Source organism: Stenella coeruleoalba (assembly GCF_951394435.1).
Source record: "Stenella coeruleoalba genome assembly, chromosome: 7".
Lineage (NCBI taxonomy): Eukaryota > Metazoa > Chordata > Mammalia > Artiodactyla > Delphinidae > Stenella > Stenella coeruleoalba.
Genome location: NC_137153.1, coordinates 67,934,267 through 67,950,373, shown reverse-complemented (window position 1 = coordinate 67,950,373; position 16,107 = coordinate 67,934,267). Strand labels below are relative to the sequence as shown.

Below are 16,107 nucleotides of genomic sequence, written 5' to 3'. Positions count from 1 at the left end.
TTTTTTTTTTTTCTTTGTTTTTTTGCGGTATGTGGGCCTCTCACTGTTGCGGCCTCTCCCGCTGCGGAGCACAGGCTCCAGACACGCAGGCTCAGCAGCCATGGCCGACGGGCCCAGCGGCTCCGCGGCATGTGGGACCCTCCCGGACCAGGGCACGAACCCTTGTCCCCCGCATCGGCAGGCAGACTCCCAACCACTGCACCACCAGGGAAGCTTCCTCTACCTATGTTTAAATAACTTCATCAGTGCTCTTTTCTGTTTATTACTTGATAAATTTTCGCATTCCCTTTGTTTTGGGTTTATCTTTTTGTGCCTGTTTTAAAATTTGTTTTATCCGTTTTGATTTGTTATCTTTTTACATAACCATCCATTTTAATTCCAAATGTGTCAGTAAATAATAGAGAATAGTCTACCATAAAAGCTTTCAATCTTTTGTATTAATTATATTTTTTATTTTATTAATTCACATTTTCTTTCCTTTTACAAATGAATGAGGATATTGATTTGTGTTGTATTTTTTTCAATGAATTAGCTTTTTTTCTGCTATGTTTTCCATTTTGTTTATCTCTTCTTTTGAGATTATTATTGTCATTTATTTTTTAGCTTGAAATTTTGTTCCATTTCTAAAATCTCAGTTCATTGTTCTCTTGCTTTTCTTTTTCTTAATTACTAAAGTGTTTACAGTGGTAAGTTTTTCTTTTGTAGACCCCCATATATTTTGATAAAATTGATATGTCTCTTTAATATATTTTTCTTGACCTATTCATAATTTAGGAAAGATGTTATGTAAATATTTCTTTAAGTTAAAATATAATTTATTATCTATCACATTATGCATAATTACATAAAATACGTAAATTTTTTATATGTACCTTATTTTCAAGTGAGCAGACATCTTTTAATTTATTCTGAGACTTGGGTATATGTAATTTCTACCTTTTTGGATTTAATGATGAAAATAATGACTCCTAATTTCACGTGGTAATAGTTTGCTGTCTTACCTTTTAGTTATCTCTAACGAAATTGAAGTCACACTGTATATATCCCTTAAAATTTTTTTCCTTAATATAGTGTGAACATTTCCCTATGTAATTAAGCAGTTTAAAAAAATAATGGCTATATTGTATTATAAATATCTTTCATAGGCTATTTAATGAGAGCATTGTTTATTGGCTCTTTAAATTGTTATAATACCTTTATTTGTATTTTTCAATTTAATTTTTATGTATTTTTTTAAAATGCGTACACATGACATGAAATTCAAAGGGAACAAAATGGTTTACAAAGTCTGTCTCTGTTTGTCTGTCTGTCTCTTTCCCAATCTTCTTTCCCTGTGAAGCAAACAGTGTCGTTGGTTTGTTGTGTTTCTTTTCAGGGCTGTTTTTCCCATAAATAAGCAAGTACACACTTTTTCCTTTTGCAAAGACCATCTGCATCTTACTTTTTTTCCACTCAGTATACTATGGAGATGTTTCATATCAGTATATTAAAAAATCCTTATTAATTTTATAGCAGCAGAGTGTTCTGGTATGTAGATGTGTCATAATTTATTTAAGCAGACTAATATTTCTAGAATTTGAGTTGCGTTACAATACTTTTAAGTGAAACTGCTTATTGAGATTTTTTTTTAAAAAAAAATCCTTGTTTTTAAAGTATAGATCTTGTTATAAAGTATAGATCTTTAGATTGTATTCCTTCTCTTGTTCCCCTTCTTGGAGACATGGTTTTGCCTTTCTTAGTGAGGAATGGGTCGGGTTGATGACCACCACTAAGTCTTCTAGAAGTTACCAGCCCCTTTAAAGAAATGATGCGTTCACTTCTTTGGGGGCTAGGGAAGCGGGGAGGGCAGTAGGTATGGGAGTTAGTATTTTAAAAAATCCCGAAACTGATGGTCCTGATAGTACAGATTTGTTTAAAATATGAAATACAATAACATAAAAAATTCATAAGACATAAAACTAGTCTTATAGGATTATAAAATGAACATCTGTGTGATCCCATCCAGGTCAAGAAATAGAACATTGTGCACACCTGTGTGCCTCTTTCATTCACCACTCCCTTCCATGCCCCTAATGGTAGCCAGTCTCCTGACCATTATGGTCTTCATGTTGATTCTCTTTCTAGCTGTGTAACCTAATTATGTATTCCTAAACCATCCAGTAAAATTGTGCCTGTGCTTATTTTGGGGATTTTTCCCCCTAATGTTGTTAGATATCTGACGTTCTGTACTCTTAGGAGCAGTCTTGAAGAAGTGAAGGGGCAAGGAATCCTATACATCTTGTCTTAATGAAGTTAGACACTTCAGTCTGACTATTATTAGGTGAACTTGAGATCTTTTTCATACCAGGTGATGCAGCTATATCTTCACTGTTACCAGGATTCTGGAACTAGCTCTGTGTTGGTTCTTTGAAGTACTGCTTCTGAAGAACCTGTTTACTGTGACCAGGGGATGGTCCTGCCTGGAGGTCTGTTTAGGTGCCCATTCTCTTCCTACTCATGTTCCTCTGCTGGGCATTTTTAATTGTGTTCATGCTCAAGAGCCCCTGTGGATTACAAAAAGAAAAAAAAAAACAGCCCAAAAAAACTACTTCTAAAGTGGTTTTGTTTTCTTTTCTTTCCTAATCTGTAAAAGCTATGGAGTTGATAATCTTCGGCTTTATTCATAAATGCTTGCTCCTGTCTCCCATTTAGGCACTGTGAAAGCTTGAGCAAACAAGAGTTTTCCTTTTTTGTGCAGAATACCTTGCATTTTCTGTAAACATAAGTAGAAAGTGGCATTGTGTTATATAGATGATGCCTACTTTTTAAAAACGTAGAATATTCTATATAAAAAGACCATAGAAAGCATTTCTAGTTCGATTTTGTAGTTGAGTTACTTTTGAACTTTTGTGTTGCTACTTATACCACAACCTAATACACATACAAGTATATGTAAAACTGAGACTAAAATTTCATAAACAGCACCCTTACTATGTAACTCTGATATTGTTTATTCTGTTCTAATTTCATTAAAAATAAATGTAGACTGGGAACTTATTAAATCATCTGCAGGGTCCTTCAGTTAAATCATTGCCTACAGTTGAAAGGTACCATAATTTTCTAGAGGAAGAGGTTGACTCTGAGGGATTAAACTGAGTTATGGTGTGGTTCAGAGCATGGACTTTGGAGAAGGGCAGGCTTGGGTTCAAATCCTGGCTCTGCCACTTGCCAGTTGTTTAACCAGGGCAAGCTAGAGGGCATTCTTGGGCCTCAGCCTTCTGTAAAATGGTAAACGGTTCCTGCTTACTGGTTATAAGGATTACATAGGTAAGCATTAATACACAGCTGCTGTTATTAGCCATTATGCCTTGTTTCAGGACTTAAGGGAGTTTCTCTGACTTCTGGCCCAGTGCTCTTTGTACAGATTGCAGAATCTGCTATGACAGGAGTTATGGGACAGTGTTAAGTAACAGAGCAGGTAGATGGGAATTGCTTAGTCGATCTGCTTCACCCTTTGGGATCAGTTTAGGTGACTTCTAAGGTCTGTGCTCTCAAACTTCTGCTCTCAAACAGAAGACTTGGTCTTCCTTGTCCCCGTTCATGGGAGGGAGGTTGAAGCTAAAGCCCGTGTGTGTGTGTGTGTGTGTGTGTGTGTGTGTGTGTGTGTGTGTGTGTGTGTGTGTGTGTGTGTGTGTGTGTGTAAAATCTACCGAGGAGGACAGAGGATGTTTAATCCTGAGTCTTCACTCTACCTCTTCCCATATTTCACATTTAAAATCTACCCTCCCCCACCTTGTAAAGAATAACCAGCTTTTATATTCTAGATAACAATTTATTCATAAAAGTAATTGAAGCAAATTTACACATTAAAATTTAAATAATAAGACTAAATTCTTATAAAATCCTACTATGAAGAGAAACTAACACTTTGTATTTTTTCTTCCAGTCTTTTTTCATGCATTAAAAAAAGGTGGCAGTAATACTGTATATTCAGGCACCTTTGTAATAAAATTAAAAACTGAACTGATTAGATAGCTTCTAGATCAGTAAACGATAGAGGAAAGGAGCCAGGGATGCTTTGTTGAATGGGAGAGACGGTAACCTCTTACTGCCTCTGAGACTGAAGGGTGGTCCTCGATTTAATTTTCCTTGTCAGGTGTTCTGCAGCAAGTAAGAATTTGAGTTTAAAACTCTTTCCTACTTTCTGTTCTTTCTCCCTTATTTGGCACACACTCCTGAGGTCAGGAGGACAGGTGGGTGTTATTCTGCTAAAATTAATATCCCATTAGATTGCTGGTAGAATTGCTATTTTTTGGTGAAATACGAAAACTGAGTTGTTTCTAATAGTTCTACTAAACATATATATGCTAGTCAGTGCTTTTCAACTGCTTCAGATTCCTTAGCCAGTGAGCCACCCAGGTCCTGAGAAGAACCCAGGTATGATGCAGGAAGTAACCTACCCTGCACTGCAGTACTTGAATGGGATGTGCTCTGGAAATGGTGACCTAGCATGAGGCCAATCTGTTTTCTTTTCTCCCCACAGATTTTGAAGCCAGCTTCATAAGGCTGTTGGACAAAATAACTAATGGTTCTCGAATTGAAATAAACCAAACAGGTAAGCTCCTTTTCTTCCCATTCCTGAAAGCACCTACATGTAATACTTAAATATTCCTCTGTTATTCACTCTTTTTGATGGTATAAATATTGTATTTGGATGGAAAGACCCAGTTTCCTATCTGTGATACAATTGTCTGGAGATGGTATGTGAAATCTGCCAATTTAAGGAGAATACACTTGATTTAAGTAAGTTAGAAGAGTGAAAATTTCAGATCAACAGACGAGCACCTCTTCTTTTTAAACAATAAAAACACTTTATACCTAACATTTATATACAACTTTTCAATGTCCATTTAACTTATGTTGTCACAATAAAATCTTCTAACAAACTGTCTGAGGTAGTTGTATGTGCTGAATTTTTTTAATTTTATTTTGTCTTTTAAAGCAAGTTTATACAAGTATATGCAAAAAATGTGAAAAATCCCTTCACCCTGTTTCCTCTTCCATTCTCTCTCCCAGGGGCAGCGGTGGTCACAGTGTGGGGACTGTGTCCTGGTCTCCTTTATGTGCATTTGCTTACGTGGGCACTTTTGTATGTCAAACCCATCAACAGGGTCATGCTCTTCATGTTGTTCTGCAGCCAGTTTTTTTCATTAGCACAGGTGTCTCAGGGACTTTTCTTGCCAGGCACATGCAGGTCCATCTCAGTATTTCAGTGGGCCTTATATTGTATTCTACTGTATGGAAGCATGATAACTTATTTAACTATTCCCTACTGATAAACATTTAGGTTGTTTCTAGTTTTTTGTCTGAGTGGTTTTTTTGTTTGTTTGTTTTTGTGCTGTTGGAAACTCTTTTTTTAAAAAATAAAATTAATTAATTAATTAATTAATTTATGGCTGCATTGGGTCTTCGTTGCTGCACGTGGGCTTTCCTTAGTTGTGGCGAGCAGGGGCTACTCTTCGTTGTGGTGTGCGGGCTTCTCATTGTGGTGGCTTCTCTTGTTGGGGAGCAGGGGCTCTAGGTGCGTGGGCTTCAGTAGTTGTGGCACACGGACTCAGTAGTTGTGGCTCATGGGCTTAGTTGTTCCACAGCGTGTGGGATCTTCCTGGACCAGGGTTCAATCCCGTGTCCCCTGCATTGGCAGGCGGATTCTTAACCACTGCGCCACCAGGGAAGCCCCCTAGAAACTCTTTTATCTACATTGTTAGACGATCATGGCAAGCATCCTTTGGCTCCATTTACTATGTGCCTTTGCTCATATATTCAACAAAGGAAACTGAACTTTTCTGTGTGTTGGCTCTCTTAAGAAAGAAGACAAGCTTGGCTTCATAAGTGGCCATGGGACTTGTTGATCTGTAGCAGGTTTCAGGCATAAAACATCAGATGCCCTTTGCAAGCTATGATTCCCTTAGTCTTCCTTGGCTTGTTTACTTTGAAACTGCTGGGGATTTTTTTCAGCTATTTTTATTGGTGATTCAGAGAGAAGGTAGTTCTATTCTTTTCTGGTCATTTCTGCAACTTAGGTTGAGAAGTAAGACATTTACATGATCCTGCTTCTTTCCACCTCATGTGTCAGTCCCCGCTCCCCCCACCCCGGGAAGCCTTCATTCTGATGATCTGGTCAGTTTATCATTTGGTTAATTTGCAGGCGTAACAGATTTGCAGAGTTCAGTGGTTATAGAGTCTTTTCTGGGGGGAGGGAGGAGAGATTTTTGACCTAAAAGAAAGATTGTTTTGTGACTTTAATAGTATTTAGAATAACCGATGTAGAGTTTTTCCCACTTTGATCAGAATATGATTCTGATCGTGATGGTTGGGATTTTGGTTTTTAATATAGTAAAACCTATATTTATTTTATGAAACTCCTAAGAGCTGCTTTTCTTTTCTTTTTTTTTAAAGAATGTAGGGATTTTTTTAAATGTGTTTTTAGTTCTTTTTATTTATTTTTAATTTATTTATTTTATTTATTTTTGACTGTGTTGAGTCTTTGCTGCTGCACGTGGGCTTTCTCTAGTTGCAGTGAGCAGGGGCTGCTCTTCGTTGTGGTGTGTGGGCTTCTCATTGCAGCGGCTTCTCTTGCTGCGGAGCATGGGCTCTAGATGCACGGGCTTCAGTAGTTGTGGCACACGGGCTCAGTAGTTGTGGCTCGTGGGCTCTAGAGTGCAGGCTCAGTAGATGTGGCACACGGGCTTAGTTGCTTCGCGGCATGTGGGACCAGGACCAGGACCAGGGCTTGAACCCGTGTCCCCTGCATTGGTAGGCAGATTCTTAACCACTGCGCCACCAGGGAAGCCCAGAGCTGCTTTTCTTTTGGTGACTAAACATAGTTCTTCCTCTAATGTTAAATTTCTTTATTGGTAAATTGTGCCAGAAGACATTGGCCAAAGATTATTAGCATCAAAAATACTGTGTTCACTTATTCATACTCCCTGAATCATCTATTTTATTTGGTTCTTCCTCTAATATGTAAACCTAGTAAGAAACTTTTTAGATGATGTGAATATTTGAAAGAATAAATAAAGATAACAAAGAGTTTCCACTAAAGCTGTTCAATAATTTTAGCCATTTCCATTTGTTACTATTAAATTAAAATAGCTACTATTAATGGAAGTAAGTGCCATAAAGTACTTGCCTTCTCTAGGTACCTTGTTTGGTGAGTGTGGTATATGGGGAATTTCATTTCCCGGGCCTAGAAGCAGCTGATTGCCGGCATGATGATTTCAGAACATCACGTGTAAACCCCACATCAGCACAGTCTGAGAGTGTGCTGTTGGGAGACTAGGGTGCCTGTTAGGATATCTCCTCTGTGCCCTGCCACAGCTTTGGCAGTTCAGATGGCTCAGGGAGGGGTTTAATTTATTACTGTTTATTAAATTACACTCACAGTTTATTATTGTTACAGGGGCTTGACAGTAATGAGTCAGCTTTTGGAGTGAAGTATGTGGACTCTTAGGAATGGCATTTTGAACTCTCTTGGATGCCCTTGCCAGACTTTCCCCTTGGGACTTACTGCCTTCGTTGCCTTTGTGACACTAAGTTTTTTTTTCCTGCTGACTTTCTTTTCTCCGGTGTAAGGAACCACCTTATATTATCAGCCTGGCCTCTTGTATGGTGGGTCTGTGGAACATGACTGCAGCATCCTTCGCAGCATTGGGTATTATCTGGAAAGTCTTCTCTGCCTGGCTCCATTTATGAAGCACCCGCTGAGAATAGTTCTGCGAGGAGTGACCAATGACCAGGTGGACCCTTCGGTGAGTAATGAGGCCATACCAAGATGTGAGTTTTATTTGTCTCTTGTCACAACCCAACATTTGAGAAACCAGTTCCTGATAACACACAGGCGTATTGTAGAGAGTGTTTGTTTTGTTATTTACCTAGAAATTTAGAGGTTGATCACTCCAGGAGGGAGATGAGCCCAGACTCATAATCACCACATTCAGTCACGATGGTTAATGTTCGTCAAGGTGCCTTTCGTTGTCACGTCTAAGAACCTTCAGAACAGATGCTTGCCGTCTCATCGTGGTTGACATGAAATATGACTCTGTTGGCTGAAGTGCATGAGTGGAATTTTCAAAAGGTCGTATGATGGTTGAGGTTGGAAGGCAGCAGACCAACATTTTAGGCCGAGAATAACATCTCCTTGGCATTGCTGCAGCATGATCTGGACTCAGGCTTCAGCCATACACTTTAGGACTTCCTTCTCCTGAGAAGAGTCCGCAGGTGTAGAAAAAGGGCACGAGGGCAGGGAAGGTATATATGAGCGTTGCTAGTTTTGGGGCACCAGCACACTTCTTATTAAGCGTGCTAATTTTCCTGCCTGTGTAGGGAGGATAGCTTAATATACAGATAGAGTAGTCATTGTGGCTACCACAGCTGTCTTAATGCCAGTCTGGGATGGGTTTGTTTTGTATGTGTGTGGGAGGGTGAAGCAGAAGGTGAGGGAGATTGACTGATTAGAGCAGGCCTGCCTTAGACCTCTCGTAGTGGGGCAACGATCCCTCCCTTCGGCTGCTCTGCTGTTCAGAGAAGGTGTCTTCAAGCTGAGGGCCGTGATGTGAAGTTCCCACTGAGGATGCTTATCTTCACCTCTGCAGACATTGGACCAAAACCACTGAAGGGGTGGCTTCTGAGGCAGAATGTAAAGTGTGTGGCTTCCCTAACCAGGGAAGTCCAATTAGGTGGTGCAGTTAGCCCCAAAGTGGGGACTGCTGGTATTTACCAGGGCACTAACTAGGGTATAAACACAGTTAATATGTTCTTAGGCATTAAGAGAATTATTCCCCAATTCTTGAATTCAGGTGCATAAACTCTTCTCAGGATCCTGAGTACAGTGCAAGATCTGAAATTCTTAGCTGTATAGGAATGTTGCATAAACTGTTTAGAATTTTAAAGTAATTTCAAATGATTGCTTTTTTCCAGAAGATTCTAGGAAATGGGTCCTTCAGTTAAAAGTATGAGAGGAGATCTCTACCATTTCCAATTGGGATGGGAAGGGGAAGGTGCCTTGAATGTTGGGAAAAGGCCCTGAAGCAGACAGGAGACGCTGGCACTGTGTGTCCCAGTTTTGTTCTCTTTCTGTAATTGCCAGTGATCTTAAAAGCTTTTATCACTGGCAGTATTAAAATTTACATATTAACAGTGACAAAGATTAATTGATGAATTCCCTAGAAAGGGTACTTAATTCTTTTTTTTTGCAGAGTATTAAAAATGTTTTTTTGTTTGTTTGTTTTCACATGCCACAGGACTTTCTGCTTTTGCTAGCTGCATGACTAAAATGACCTTGGTTAGTACCTGGCTCCAGCCCAGGATAAAATAAATACATCTAATCCCGGGATAAAGAGTAACTTCTTCAACCTGTGGCTTCTTCATTTTGAACTTTCTCTTTAATGTGTGGTTCCCCCATCAGTTTATGTCCACATCTACTGTCTGCACACAAGTATGAATATGATGAGTTCTGCCCGTAGGGAACGTGGTCTCATGGGGTGGACAGCTGTGAACACAGCTAGGGAGGCTACAAGGCTGAATACCTCTGGGCTCTGGTAGAAGCACAAGCAAAGTGCTGAGGGCTAGGGAGGGCTTTCTGGAGGAAGGGAAGCCCCAGAGTCAGTCATGGTTTTAGGAAGATAACTATGGAGGTTGAGAGAAGGATGAATTGCAGAGGTGTCAACTAATTTGAACATTATGCAGAAGAAAGTGGAAGGGTAGGGACAGATATGAAGGGCAGTGTGGAGGGAGGGACTTCATAACTATATAACTAATTGGAGATGGGATAGGAGGAAGGGATCATAAATAACTCCATGATTTCTGTCCTGGTTGACTTGAAGGATAGTGATCAGAAAGAGGAAAATTGTGGTGGGGTGATGGATGATGTGTTTGATTTTAGTCCTGTTTCCTGAGATATTGGTGGGACATCCGTAGGGGATGTCCAGTTGAAAGTTGGAAATTATTGTCTGGAGCCTCAGAGATAGGTCATCAGAATCTTACCTCCTGACATTTCACTCCCTAGGAGACCGAGATTGACCAGTGCCGAGGCTGAACACTGGCGGCTTTTCGGCTCAGTTAATCTGACAGGTGTTTTTCCTTTGGCCTGTACAGTGTGCTGTACAGTGTGCTGGTAGTGGTGGTGGTGTGTGTATCTGAATTGGTTGTTTATGTTTGAAACCCCAGAGTTTACATGGTAGTAGGTTGATGTGGCAGCGCTGGATGGCTATTTCTCCACGACAGCCATCTGTTGGAGCTGAGGAGCACCTGCCCTCTTTGGATGAGGCATGAGATCTTCAGCTGGATACAGGTCTTAGCTGACCTCATCATTCATTTAACTTCCCTTTTTGGCCTCTGTGGGCAGTAGAATTTTGGCCCCATGGTTCCAGGGACTGAGAATAATAAAGAAGATGAATGAGTGTGTAAGGTGTCAGTTGGGGGAAGAGGAGCTGCAGACAGTGACTGTGGAGATAGAAGTATTTGGAGAAGCCAAGCAGGAGTTGAATTCTGAGAAGCCAGGGATGATCCAAGAGTCAATCTTTGCAGGATTTGAGTTGGAATTGGGCAGGGAGATTCAGCAGTGAGAAGTTTTATTGACCTTTGAGAGAGCAGTGCCATTGGAATGCAAGGGCAGGCACAGGTTCAGAATGAGTAGGAAATAGAACCATGGAAGGTTAGGAGATTCTTCCAGAAGTTAGATAGGATGATTCCTTAAGAGCTGAGGTTGGGAATTTTTAAACGAACAAAACTTGAACTTGTTTGTAGGCTGAGGCGAAGGTGTAATGGAGAAGGAAAGAGTTGAAATAAAAAGGGTAGGGGGGGCTTCCCTGGTGGCGCAGTGGTTGAGAGTCCGCCTGCCGATGCAGGGGACACGGGTTCGTGCCCCGGTCTGGGAAGATCCCACGTGCCGCGGAGCGGCTGGGCCCGTGAGCCATGGCCGCTGAGCCTGCGCATCCGGAGCCTGTGCTCCGCAACGGGAGAGGCCACAACAGTGAGAGGCCCGCGTACCGCAAAAAAAAAAAAAAAAAAGGGTGGGGGATTTAATAAGGGTAGCTCTGCAGACATCCAACAAGGATGAGAGTTGAAAGCGGCAGCGATGGGATGTGCCGTATAAAGGGGTAGGGACATTTTTCCTTGGAGGCAAAAAGATAGGAAATGGGGAGAAATTTTGAGAAGAAAACTTCTAGGAGGTCTCCTTTGAATCTCAGTGATTTGATATTAGAGCCCTCAGTAGATATTTACTGGTGCCAACAGCTGGCCAATTGGTGTGTGAAGAGTCCATTCTTTTTTAGTACTGTCCTGAAAGGGTCAAGAAGTCTACTGTGTGCTGGGCACTGTTCTAGGTGTACTTACGTCTGTATCCATATTTATTTGATTTGTGAGGGGAGGTGGATGTTCTTATCACTGTTTCAGACAGGGAACTGAAGAGCAAGTTGCTTCCCTTTTTCTGTTTGGTGCGGCCTGATCATATTTCTACCTGTTGATTGACTGACTGGACTGTAAGGGTGACATCTTTGCCCTGAGCTTCTACTTGGGTCAGACTTCTGCCTTTCCTCTCTGAGCACAGCCCAGTTTCCGTTAAGCAAAACCTACAGACCACCCTCGCCCTGCTAGAACCAGTGTGTGGAGCCAGGGGAGGCTGTGGAACTTGTCCAGTCCAGCCCCTCTTTATACAGCAGGAAGCCAAGGCCTTGGGGAGGTAATGTCCAGGTCTCAGAGCTGGTAAGAGGCAGAGTGGGGCTTCAGCCCACAACTGCTTTTCCAGCCATTGTCACACTGAACCGAGTTGCCTGCCTTCCACGTCAGATGGAGAGTGACTTAGGAGACAGGACCACATCTGGAGTTACACTTGGGCTCCTGGCTGACCCTCAGAGTCAATTTGACCTCATCCTTTATGGCTCCAGGTGTAAGTAGGATGACCTGAAGGGATATTCTGTCCTCTTGCGCTTCTCTTCCCCAAGAGAGCTGGAGGCTGCCTAGTTCCAGGAGTCATGTGGGCAAGAGTGCCCTGCATTCTTGCAGCCCTCACGTTTTCCAGAATCTGGCTTGGCCTTCTCCCCAGCTGCCCTTAACACTAGCCTAGACTGATTCATCTTGGTTCTGGCAATCCCAAATGCATATTTTAAGTTTGTGGGTGTGTGTAGCTTTAATATTTAATTGAAATGAGCTCAGCTCATCTTTAATGAATTTTCCCAGTAACTGCTTCTGCCCCACCTCATCCATGCTGAACATGTTCCTAGGCTTCATAGGTCATTGCTACCTCTGGTTAATTTTCTGATATGAGAATATTTAGCTGGGGCGCATTCTCTGCTGTAAAGCCTTGCTGGAGTATCGTTCTATTGACCCTTAGCATGTTAGAGTTGGTAGCAACTCGGAGACAAGCAGGCTGAGCTCCTTACCTTAGAGACAAGGAAATTTAGACAGTTGAGATTTTCTTGTTTGAGGCCACGCAGCTAACTGGAGACAGAGCCTGGGCCAGGATCAGGGCTTTTCCCTGCAGCCTCTGCTTGGGCCGCTTGTGCCCTCAGCGCCTCCTGCTATAGAGTCAGCCCCCGCAGGGCCGAGAAACATCTCTTGTTCCATTGGGAACAAGCAAGGGATTGCTGTTCTTTCGCAAGTTGCCATTGATTTGAACGTCACCTTCTCCTCTATGAGCAATCCACAAATGAACAAGAAGGGGTTTTGATTGAGGAGGAGATAACAGTTACACTTGGCACTGTCTTGTCATCAGCTGTGGATGCTGTCATTGCACTTTGGGGTTTGTGTTGCTTCTTGCAGTTTGAGGCTGTCCTTCCCCTGAGGCCCTCACTGCCTTGTAGAATCACCACCTTTAAATGCCTTTGTGGTGGGTGTCAGCAGGATTCTTAGGTCGGACTCTTAGGTTGAATAGTTCATTTGATTTGCTTTAGTCTCGAGTGCCACCAGCTCTAAACATTAAACAGTCATGTTGGAAAAAGAATACTAAAACAGGTGATTTTCTTGCATAGTGTTTATACCTATTAAGACTGAGCACAGGTCTCTGTTTTCTGTATGAGCCCAGCAGTTTCTTGGTGCTTTTTGCCTGATGCACGTGATGCTCATGATGACTCATAAGGTAGGTGTATGATATTGTAAATGTGGAAAAGGGGCCCACAGGAGCCAGTGGCTCATAAATTCACAGTCTATACTCAGGAGCAGAGCCGGCCCACACCCTCAGTTGTAAGCCAGCCTCTTTTCTCTTTACTAGACTGCTTCATCTACCTGGAGGCTAAGCCTTCCCCTGCTTCGCGGGCTCTTTCTTCTTTCCATCTCTCAAGGTTTAACTAAGCTTTTTTTTTTTCTGAAATAATTCTACAGGTTGATGTTCTTAAGGCAACAGCGCTCCCTCTATTGAAACAGTTTGGGATTGATGGTGAATCGTTTGAGTTAAAGGTAAGAATGTACAATTGTTAGTGGTATATATCAATGTGAAAGATTTTCTTACCAACTCATTGGAAGAGCTATATGCCTCACGTGTGTGTGGCACATTTGCAGTCGCCATTTATTAGAAGTCCCACAGGATTCGTGAACCAAACCTTGCAGACTTTGAGCTGAAAGGGACCCTTTAGTAATGACAGGAGTAGCCAGCAGTTATACTGCACTTACTTCGTGGTAGGCGATGTTGTAAACATTCTACATGTATTAACTCCTTGGCTCATAACAACTCAGCTAATAAGTAGTAGAGCCAGGATTCTGACCATGCTGCCTCTCTGATCTAGATTATTTATCTTAATTTGTGTCCGGAGCCTCCCAACGTGAATGTCCCTGAGAATTTTTAGTACGTTACTTTCAAAACTTAGTCGAAGTAATTTAAGCATCTGTTTGTTTGCTATTTAAGGGAATTACATCAATCCAATGTGATAACACTGGATATCTTAAGCTGTTTAGCATCTCTATTTTTTAAAATCATGTTTTTAAACAAGGAAAATGACTTCATTTTTATTTAATAATGTAGAGTTTTGATAGATCAGTTAATTCCAGAGAAGGAGAAAAGGGTTCCTGATGGTTAAGAAGTGGGATAAGCTGATGAACTAGGCCAGTCCCTCATTTTAAGGTTGAACAAACAGGTTCTGGTGGTGAAGTGACCTGTCTGGCTTTGACTGGGCCATGCAGGCTCTGTGTCCACTGCTCTTTCCGACATACCACACGGTGTCCTTGCTTAGCACATGCCCCCATGGAGCTAACATCAGGTGCTATTCATCTTGAAGGGATTGACAAGTTGTGTATGAAAGAGCTTGCTGCTTTCTAATGGTGGTTTTCATTCTTGGTGTAAACCAGCCAGGTTGGGTGTCATCCACTCTACTGAACCCTCACCTCTTCTTTCTCACTTGGTGCAGATTGTGCGACGGGGAATGCTCCCTGGAGGAGGAGGTGAAGTGTTTTTCTCATGTCCTGTAAGGAAGGTCCTGAAGCCCATTCAGCTCACAGATCCAGGAAAGATCAAACGTATCAGAGGAATGGCGTATCCTTTGCATTTGCTTCAGATTTCTTATTTTTTTCTTGCCTCCCTAAGATAAGAGTAACTCATAACAATTTACTTCTTCTCAGGGTTATTTACATTTTAGACAACAATCTTGGAAAAGTCTTAATAATTAACTTATAATTATTGGCTGAGATAGGATATTTTATTACCTGCCTCACCATAACTAGATTGACTGATTGATTCATTTATTTTTTCAGTTAACACTTAAGCAAACAGCTCCAGTGTATGTGACACTATCCTGAGGGCTTCGATTTGGGGGCCACCAGTGCGTCGCAGTTCCTCCCTCAGAAGAGCTCATCGTCGGGTGAAGGAAACAAATATACAAACACATAATTCTGCTATAATGTGTAAAGTGATATAGATGATGTGCAGTGGGTTGGGGAAGCTAAGAGTAAAGAGTAGCAAATTTGTCTGGAAGATGTGGGAGGAATGAATAATAATGAATAACATCTGCCATTTATTAAGTGCTTACTCTTAAGCACTTAACAATGGACATGTAGGTTGCCTTCATGCCTTGGCTATTGTGAATAATGCTGAAAAGGGTATAGAAATGTGTGTATATTTCTTTGAGATCCTGATTTCAATTCCTTTAGATATACATCCAGAAGTGGGATTGCTGGATCAAATGGTTAGTTCTATTTTTAATTTCTCAAGGAATCGCCATACTGTTTTCCATAGTGGCTACACTAACCTATATTCCCACTAACAGTATACAAGGATTCCCTTTTCTCACCAACACCTGTTATTTATTTATTTATTTTTTGATAATAGCCGTCCTAATGGGGTGAGGTGATATCTCAGTATGGTTTTGATTCGTAGTTCCCTAGTGATTAGTGATTGTTGAGTACCTTTCCATGTTCCTGTTGGCCATTTGTATGTCTTTTTGGGAGAAATGTCTATTCAGATCTTTTGTCCATTTTTAAATTGGGTTGTTTGTTTATTTTGCTACTAAGTTGTATGAGTGTCTTATATTTGGGTATTAATCATATATATGAATTTCAGACATTTTCTCTCATTACATAGGTTGCCTTTTCACTTTGTTGTTTCTTTTGCCTGTGTTTTGGTATTCAAGAAATCATTGCCAAAGCTAAAAATCTTCCCCACTATGTTTTCTTCTAGTTTTACAGTTTCAAGTCTTATGTTTGTCTTTAGTCCATTTTGAGTCCATCTTTGTATGTGGTGTAAGATGAGTCCAGTTTCATTCTTTTGCATGTAGGTATCCAGTTTTCCCTACACTGTTTATTGAAGAGAATATCCTTTCCCCATTGTGTATTCTTGTCATCCTAGTTGAAGATCAGGTGACCAGATATGCGTAGGTTTATTTCTGGGCTCTCTGTTCTGTTCTATTTGTCTATATGTCTGTTTTTATGCCAATGACATGCTGTTTTGATTTTTGTAGCTTTGTAATATATTTTGAAATCAGGACCTGTGATGCCTCCAGCTTTATTCTTCTTGCTCAAAATTGCTTTGGCTATTTGGAGTCCTTTTTGGTTTCTTGTAAATTTTAGGATTGTTTTTTCTATTTTTATTAAAAAGAACATTGGGATTTTGATAGGGATTGCATTGAATCTGCAGATTGCTTTGGA

The 16,107-nt window shown here is 41.0% G+C and overlaps 1 protein-coding gene across 5 annotated transcripts in view; it reads left to right on the top strand.

Moving 5' to 3' along the window:
- LOC307188493 (tyrosine-protein kinase JAK2) overlaps positions 1 to 16,107 on the top strand; it is a 381,641-nt gene that overhangs the window by 39,673 nt on the left and 325,861 nt on the right. For all 5 annotated transcript variants that reach the window (XR_013828956.1, XM_079925664.1, XM_079925662.1 and 2 more), the window contains 4 exons: positions 4,523 to 4,594; positions 7,615 to 7,790; positions 13,357 to 13,431; positions 14,376 to 14,500. Coding sequence is in view for 4 of the 5 variants with exons in the window: in XM_079925662.1 (XP_079781788.1) it covers positions 4,523 to 4,594; positions 7,615 to 7,790; positions 13,357 to 13,431; positions 14,376 to 14,500 (448 nt within the window). In the remaining variant the exon portion in view is untranslated. The remainder of the gene's footprint in view (positions 1 to 4,522; positions 4,595 to 7,614; positions 7,791 to 13,356; positions 13,432 to 14,375; positions 14,501 to 16,107) is intronic.